Source organism: Zootoca vivipara, chromosome 7 (genome assembly GCF_963506605.1).
Source record: "Zootoca vivipara chromosome 7, rZooViv1.1, whole genome shotgun sequence".
In the NCBI taxonomy this organism is placed as follows: domain Eukaryota; kingdom Metazoa; phylum Chordata; class Lepidosauria; order Squamata; family Lacertidae; genus Zootoca; species Zootoca vivipara.
In genome coordinates, this window is record NC_083282.1 from 92,343,670 (window position 1) to 92,351,840 (window position 8,171).

Below are 8,171 nucleotides of genomic sequence, written 5' to 3' on the forward strand. Positions count from 1 at the left end.
TCACCCTCACAGAATCACAGGCTTGTAGAGCTGCAAGGGACCCCCGTGGATCATCTAGTCCAACCCCCTGCAAAGCAGGAATCAAAGCTGAAGAATCCCTGGCAGGTGGACACCCAACCTCTGCTTTAAAATGTCCAACAAAAGAGCGCCCACCACCTTCCCCAGTGGTCTTGACTCCCACTTCTCCCAGTTTGACTTCTTGTCATGTCCCCATATATGCTGCTTTATACAGTCACATTCCCGTGCTGTCTGGTGCTCAATATCCTCCCCACCCCACCCGGGATTCTCTCATGCTCTGTTATCTATCTATCATCTATCTATCTCTAACTCTACAGTCATTTAAGCTTGCTGTCTCTAGCATTAAGCCCACTTTATTTCCAGTAGCACAGCACAACCACCACCACCTCCACCATCTCCTCCCCCCTTTAGAAAATTAGCATGGCTTTGCCAACCTCACAATCATCCGGGTTAGCCCCTGCAGCAACCCTGATCCTGAGTGCAATATTTCACAGGGAGGAGAAACCATTCCTAGCGACCCAGTTTTTTAAGTGTGGCAAAACCTGCCCTATCTCTTCTGCTATGCACGTTTTTAACAAGCAATTTCTCCCCCCTCTCTTTTTGCAAACCAATTGCCTCTAATACGTGCATTTTACTACAAGTTACTTGGTTGGGGAAGTGCAAAGTTCAGAGAAGTGCGAGTTTCGCGGGATGTCTGAATTTGGGTTCACATCTTGCTTTGGAAAGAAGAAGAAGAAGAAGAAGAAGAAGAAGAAGAAGAAGAAGAAGAAGAAGAAGAAGAAGAAGAAGAAGAAGAAGAAGAAGAAGAGGAGGAGGAGGAGGAGGAGGAGGAGGAGGAGGAGGAGGAGGAGGAGGAGGAGGAGTTTGGATTTGATATCCCGCTTTATCACTACCCAAAGGAGTCTCAAAGCGGCTAACATTCTCCTTTCCCTTCCTCCCCCACAACAAACACTCTGTGAGGTGAGTGGGGCTGAGAGACTTCAGAGAAGTGTGACTAGCCCAAGGTCACCCAGCAGCTGCATGTGGAGGAGCAGAGACGCGAACCCGGTTCCCCAGATTAGAGTCTACACAGCTCTTAACCACTACACCACACTGACTCACAAAGGGAGATTTGGGCAAGTCCCTCTTTGAACGTGTACTGCATCCAGTTTTCCACCCCTTCCTAACTTGCCACTCTCTCCTGCCATCTGCTCTCTTGACCTAAGGGAACTCCCATCAGCATCCGCCGGCTTGGCCAGGAGTCTGGGCCTGGGGAGTTACATAGTCTGGCTGCATCTACGGGGCACTACATTGAATACTCCAGGTGCAGCCAATCAAGAGCAATCCAGTGATGGTCATGCTTATGTGATGAACAGACTTTAAAACTCCTGCCATGCAGCCATGTGCACAGAGACCCTCTGAAAAGCTCTCCAGTGCAGGCTGCCTTGAGATCAATGCAGCTTGCAGCTTGCCCGTTTTTGCATTGAAGCAGAATCTTTCCGCTTTGGCTACGGAGAGGATTCCCCCCCCCCTCCACTTCCCTACCCTGCGGAAAGGCTGTAGATCAGTGGAAGAGGATCTGCCTTCATGAAGAAGGTCCCAATTTCAATCCCCAGCATCTCCAGGTAGGATTAGGAGGGACTCCCTGTTGGAAATTTGCTACCAAGGAGTGTGGTGGAGTCTCCTTCTTTGGAGGTCTTTAAGCAGAGGCTTGACAGCCATACGTCAAGAATGCTTTGATGGTGTTTCCTGCTAGGCAGGGGGTTGGACTGGATGGCCCTTGTCGTCTCTTCCAACTCTAGGATTCTATGGAAATGTTTGAGAGCTGCTGATAATCAGTGTAGACCAGTGGGCGTCAGTGGGATTGCCACGGGGAGGGCGCTAAGAGGGATGGGGGCAGCAAGCTGGGGTGCTGGAGGTATAAATGACTGCCAGGCTCTGAAAGGTTGGCATCACAGAATCAATTGCATGGGTTTTGTTGAATCAATTAAACCAAATAGCTTAATTGGATTTCGAATAAATATGCAGTTAATCGGTACTGCTTGAATTTTCTTGTGCTGATGTCGGGGACTGGCTTGGGGACAAGGAGTGGTGGGAGGCGCCTCGCAAGGGAACCCCCCCCCCCCAAGGGAAACCCCAGAGGAGGAAGGCTCAGAGCCCAGGGATTGTTGGTGGGACACTGAGAAGAGAGAGGTCAGAGGGGGGAGATTGGGATGATGTTCCTTGAATAAAGAGCTCACTTGACAGGCCCCTGACTGTTCCTTTGTGCTGACCCGCACCTGACTCCAGCCTTGTCAGTTTTTGCAAACTCCCATTCTGAATAATTGCCTTTTAGAGGGTAGGAGGTACTGAAGATGAGTTTAAGGAGCCAAGGAGCAGTGATTCCCCACCCCCACCCCAAAGTTGAGGAACCACTGGTGTTTCCTGAGCTCGACAGATCAGTGGTCTGATCCAGCACAAAGCAGCTTCCTTTGTTCCAGTGTTCACCCCTTAGGACAATTTTTCAGGGTCTCCTTAAGGAACGGCGCAGCAACAAGACAGTGTCCACGTAATTCCATTAAAGTCTCATGAGAAACAGCCTTTACTTTATAATGCTAATCCGAGCCTGTCTCCCTCGCCAATAAACCAGGGCCTTCTGCAGATTTAATCTCTTTAACGGGTTGATCGCTCTTAAAGGGCATTTAATCTTATTGAGAGCAAAAGCAATTGATGTTCGCTCAGCGACTTTGCTCTTTGGCAGTGACCTGATGGATGGCGGCCTGGCAGGCATGCCAGGGACATCGTGGGGGGAGGGGTGTCTTTAATCCAACTTGGATTGTTATTTCAAAGGAACAAGACAGGTGCTGTGATTTCTATCAAGAGGGGGTCATACGACTCTGCTGGCAGTATCAGAACATTGAAATAAGGCCCCTTACTTAGTTCGATCCCCTATTTGGGACCGCTGCATATTCCTGCATTGCAGGGGGTTGGACTAGATGATCCTCAGGGTCCCTTCCAACTCGACAATTCTATGATTCAATGTTGTTCTCCAAGATTAATTTAAAGACATTGGAAACTGCATTACACTGATTCAGAGCACTGGTCGGTCTAGCCCAGTATTGTCTACACTGACCGGCAGTCACTCTCCAGGGTGTCAGTCAGGTTGTCTCTCCCAGCCCTACCTACAGATAGCGGAGATGGAAACCTTCCTTCTGCATGCCAAGCAGCTGCTCTACCTCTGAGCTGCAGCTCTTTCACATTCCCTCCCCGCGTCTCCCGGCGTGTCTACCAAACACAGGCAGATATCCACCAGGTCAGTGTGCAAAAGCAAACCTTTTTGGTGAACATTGTAGGATACAGGTAATATTGGAGGCAAAATATTCGAATGGCAGCCGGCTGGAGAAGGCAGGCTTAGCTAGTTTAGTGTCCAGCCATCAAAACTGGCCGGTGGCATAAAACAGGGTTGAATCGATCCCTACAGCTCTTAGTGTGCAATGCTAGGCGTGTGCTGACTCTGAAGTACAGCAGCCCTCTCCAACAAGGTGCCTTCCAGACAGTTTAGACTTCCAGACAATTGCCATCAGCCCTGGCTATTATTAGAGCAGGCATAGGCAAACTCTGGCCCTCCAGATGTTTGGGACTACAATTCCCATCATCCCTAGCTAACAGGACCAGTGGTCAGGGATGATGGGAATTGTAGTCCCAAACATCTGGAGGGCCGAAGTTTGCCTATGCCTGTAATTAGAGCTACAGGTACATTGGTCTGATGTAGTCAAATAAAAAATAAAAAAAAAATCCTTCCAGCAGCACCTTAAAGACCAACTAAGTTTTTATTTTGGTATGAGCTTTCGCATGCACACGAAAGCTCATACCAAAATAAAAACTTAGTTGGTCTTTAAGGTGCTGCTAGAATGAATTTTTTTATTCTGTATTAGAGCCTTAGCCTTCACTGGAGATGGGCTCCCTCAATGCTCTATTCAATCTATTCATGTCCTGGGTTCAACTCTTGCAATCTCTTTGGCCAGTGACTCTTTCTCAGCCTAGCCTACCTCACAGGGTTGTTGTGAGGATTATTTTAAAAAAAACCAAGGCAGAAGGAGAAGCATGTAGTTGGGCTACTCCTTGAGAAAAGGCGGGAAATAAATGTGATACTAAATAGATATTATTTCTGAAGGAAAGTGGGTGACCACCCCTGACACCACGCAATCCACATACTGGTGTAATGTCATGGTGCCATTAGTTTCCAATGCATTAGTGCCACTGCTGGAGGGAATCATCTTAGGTCATGCAATCCAAAGAGCAGGAGTCAGACACTGAGTGAGAAAGACCATGGCCGCCTCCTTCTCTGGTCTTTGCTTTGATCTGCATCCTGGATTTCTGAATGGAGAGGGCAGGAAAGGGACGGCTAAATGCCTTGTGATCAGCACGCAAGCAACCTCCTCAAAGTATCCAGACTCTGCCAATGCTGCATCTAGAAACACCATTCTGTACTTGTTTTAAATTCTCACTTTTGGGGAAAAATATATGAAAAGGTTCAATTTAAAAAATAACCATCAAATTTTGAATATTAAAATTCAATTGAGCCAGACACTTTTAAGCCACTAGATAGAGGCGTTGTGAAGAAATTCAGATTAGGAAACCATCAGGAGAAGAAATAACAGTTTCAGCGCTTGGACAAGGAGAATCAAACTAGACTGGGTGCAAATTTTTGCAAGCACGCACAAGAGGAAAGAATTTTCCTGAGATTTCTTTTTCTAAAAAATAAATCAATCATTTGCATCTCTAGGGCTTGATGCAGGAGGGAGAGATGGTAGGGTCGTGAGAAGGCAAAACAGACTGTACCAGTTCAGGATGCAGCTGGGGAACCACATTTCTGAGTGTGTGTGTGTGTAAGAGTTGTGTGTGATTTTTAAAGACGAGCACAAAATGGAGTTGGCTGGGCTGCAGCCGGTCTCCCCGATGTGCTTATTTTCTCTCTGCAATGACTCTTTTTAAAACAAGTGACTATTCCAAAAAATGTGAACAACTCCCACCACGTGTGGTACAGTCCACCCTCCCCATCTTCTGCTGCTGTGCTTGTAGATTCAACCCTTGGCTAGTTTAACTCTTGCTTAGAGGCCTTTTCTTATACTCCCAGTTTTAAAACAAATACTTTTTTTTCTCCTGCTTCCAGTTATAAGCAGTTATAGGAACTTCTGGGGGCAACAAATGGACCAGATTTGAAGGGCAAGTGATGGCACAGCACTCAAATCAATGCTTTCCCTCGGTTTCTCATGATCTCAATACTGAGTGATACACATTTCCTGGGATGTGGCTGCACATTTTATATTTAGCTGAGAGTAGCACTTAAAAAAATATTAGGAGGGGGGATTTACCGGCAGCTGTACCTTTTAGAGGTCACCTTTCATTTGGCCGCCGCATCTGAGCGATATCCATTTTTAAACTTCCTGCTGACACATTTTCATTTGCATTGCCCACATGCCGGCCTTCATTAATGTTTCATGCTTTGCATTCGAGACGTAATCGTATCTCCCAAATGCAGCGAGTGCCTCCCGCATCCGAGGCAGGCGACTTGGTGGGCGAACCCCATTGACGAGGAAGCAGAATCGCGGGAGGTTCTTTGAAAGTGCTGCTCCCTTCCCGCTTTCCACGAACAACTCAGAAACAGTTTGGACACGGTGTTCTTTTCCCAGCGAGGCCGGGGAAACGGGTTTGCTGGTGTGGCAAGGTGGTGTGTTTGTGAGTCAGGCTGCGTGGCTGCGCGTGAAGGTGTTGCTTCGACAGACCGAGCGTGTTACAAGTGCGAAAGTTGCAGCAAGGTCTTGGAGCTCCAGAAAACTCATACAAATCATGGAGCAGTTGGGCGTGGTTCTGAACTTCTGCTGGGAGGGGTGACGGTTGCACACATCTTCCAGATGGAACTATTGCTAAGAGTGTTTGCTGCAGGGAGGGATGGAACGAAGTAACCCAGCTCAAAAGTACAGGCCTTAAACTGTGCTTGGTAGTATACAAATAATTCCAAAGAGGGCCTCTGAAATGTGGCTTTGGCTCTGTGTCTTCAGCATAGGCGGTTTGGTTGTGCAACAGGTTTTTTTAAAAAAAAAAACAGCAGGGGTGCAGTATGTAAGACAGAACAACTTTCAGAGGTGGATCGCAAGTTTTCTTGGAAATCTTTTCTTGGAAAGAAGTTCCCAAAATATAAAGCAACATTTGGCTTTCCAAAGTCCGTCCTCATCCTTTCGTGTGCAAGTGAAGGAGGCATTTAAACAAGAGGTGACATTTCCTCTACTGTTCCCCATTGAGGTGCAAGGCTATACTTAAATATGAATGTCAAACCTTTCCCCTCCCCCAACCCCCGAAGAAATCCTCCTCTGACCTCAGTGCTTTTAACTTGTAGAATAGAATCACAGAATTGTAGCGTTGGAAGGGACCCCCAAAGGGTCATCTAGTTCAACTTCCATCACCTACGAAGAAACGTCAGCAGCTCTGGCTGGTGTTTGTGACTTCGGTCATCTGAATGACCTCATTCTCGACCAAAGTCTGCCCCCCTTCTCCATTCAGCTGCCTCATCCTCAGGTTTATAGACCCATAAGTCTTCCGGGGAACCCTGGAAGCCGGGAACGACCTCCTCCGGTAGAGCTCCCCTTTGTAGATGGAGACCATCAGGAGGACGGAGAGCAACATCCCCCCTAAAGTCAAGAGCCCCAACCCTGCGATGATGCACTTGTCCAAGTGGGAGCCTAGGTGGGCATAATACATCTCAAGCCTCTCCATCTCCCGGGCGGACACAGAATCCGGGTCGACTCGCGCCTCCCGCGGGATGCTGTAGGCGACAATCACAAGCAAAATCCCACTGACCAAGAAGACTAAAGCCAAAATGAAGCCGTAGTCCACCGAGTTGCCTGCTGCATCTGGCAAAGGGCCATCCTCGGACCGCGGGGAGAGGTCTCCTCTAGGGGGTGCTGTGTGCTCCCTGGGGCTGCTTCCTGTGCCTTGCTGGCTCCGGAAGGAAGTTTCTGCCTCCTCTTCTTCTTCCTCCTCCCCCTGGTAAGAGGCGTTCTCAATGCCCAAGCCAGAAGCTGTCCGTGGTGCTGAAGGTCCCCCTTCTGGGACTCCACGGCTGGGTCCAGGTACATTCCCCAAGACTGTCAGTTCCAGGGGCTGTGAGGACGCCATTGGGATGCAGTCGCCTTGGTCATCCCTCTCAGCACTTCAGCTGCTGGGGCAGAAGAATGGAGAGGAGGAATCAATGAGGACCATTTGCACCGTGGCATTCATTCACTCAAATCATCCTGACCCACCACACCTCTCAGGGACCTCGGGGAACCTTCCTGACATGAAGCCAATTCCTCCAGGGTTCAAACCCTGAAGGCATCTCCAGTGTAGACCAGGCATCCCCAAACTGCGGCCCTCCAGATGTTTTGACCTACAACTCCCATGATCCCTAGCTAACAGGACCAGTGGTCAGGGATGATGGGAATTGAAGTCCAAAACATCTGGAGGGCCGAAGGTTGGAGATGCCTTGTGTAGACCATACTAAGCTAGATACATCAATGGTCTAACCTTGTATAAGGCATCCTCTATGTTATCATGCCCTCTTCTAGGTGCCGATTGAACACATGGAAGGCACCATGAGAGGTGCTGGAAGGGACCTTGCACCAAAACTGGTGGGGAGGGGGGGAAGCATCAAAATCCCCCAGGGTTCCTATGCAGCTTCCTGTGTTCCTATGTAAAACCAAATAGGGCCAGTGCTTTTTTTTTCTGGGAGGATGCAGGGGTACGCATACTCCTAAACATTTTGTGAATCTTTGTACTTTTGTCCATTTACTGTCTTTATTTTTTTCCAATTTGAACTATAAAATGGTTATAATTTGAACTATAAAATAGTATCTGAAGAAGTGTGCATGCACACGAAAGCTCATACCAAAATAAAAACTTAGTTGGTCTTTAAGGTGCTACTGAAGGAATTTTTTTTATTTTACTTCGATCCAGACCAACACGGCTACCTACCTGTAACTATAAAATGGTGATTTTCTTGAGTCAAAATGAGAGTACCCCTAAACATTTTTAAGGGGGGAAAAGCACTGAATAGGGCACTCCATACCACAACATTTTGTTGAAGGCAGCACACACATTCACCACCTTTCATCTTCAGTGCGGCATGCATATTCTGTGCTTTCTATTCTTAGGTAGGC

General features: G+C 47.9%; 1 protein-coding gene across 1 annotated transcript; it reads right to left on the bottom strand.

Moving 5' to 3' along the window:
* Positions 1-6,239: 6,239 nt before the first annotated feature.
* On the bottom strand, positions 6,240-7,191 carry TMEM74B (transmembrane protein 74B). The gene has a single exon (XM_035124033.2). It carries the CDS (start codon positions 7,150-7,152, stop codon positions 6,454-6,456), a length of 699 nt encoding a protein of 232 aa, XP_034979924.1. The 5' UTR covers positions 7,153-7,191; the 3' UTR covers positions 6,240-6,453.
* Between the last annotated feature and the right edge of the window lie 980 nt (positions 7,192-8,171).

Bases quoted from the DNA above. Each gene is read 5' to 3' on its own strand.
- TMEM74B (XM_035124033.2), bottom strand. From the start codon at position 7,152: ATGGCGTCCTCACAGCCCCTGGAACTGACAGTCTTGGGGAATGTACCT.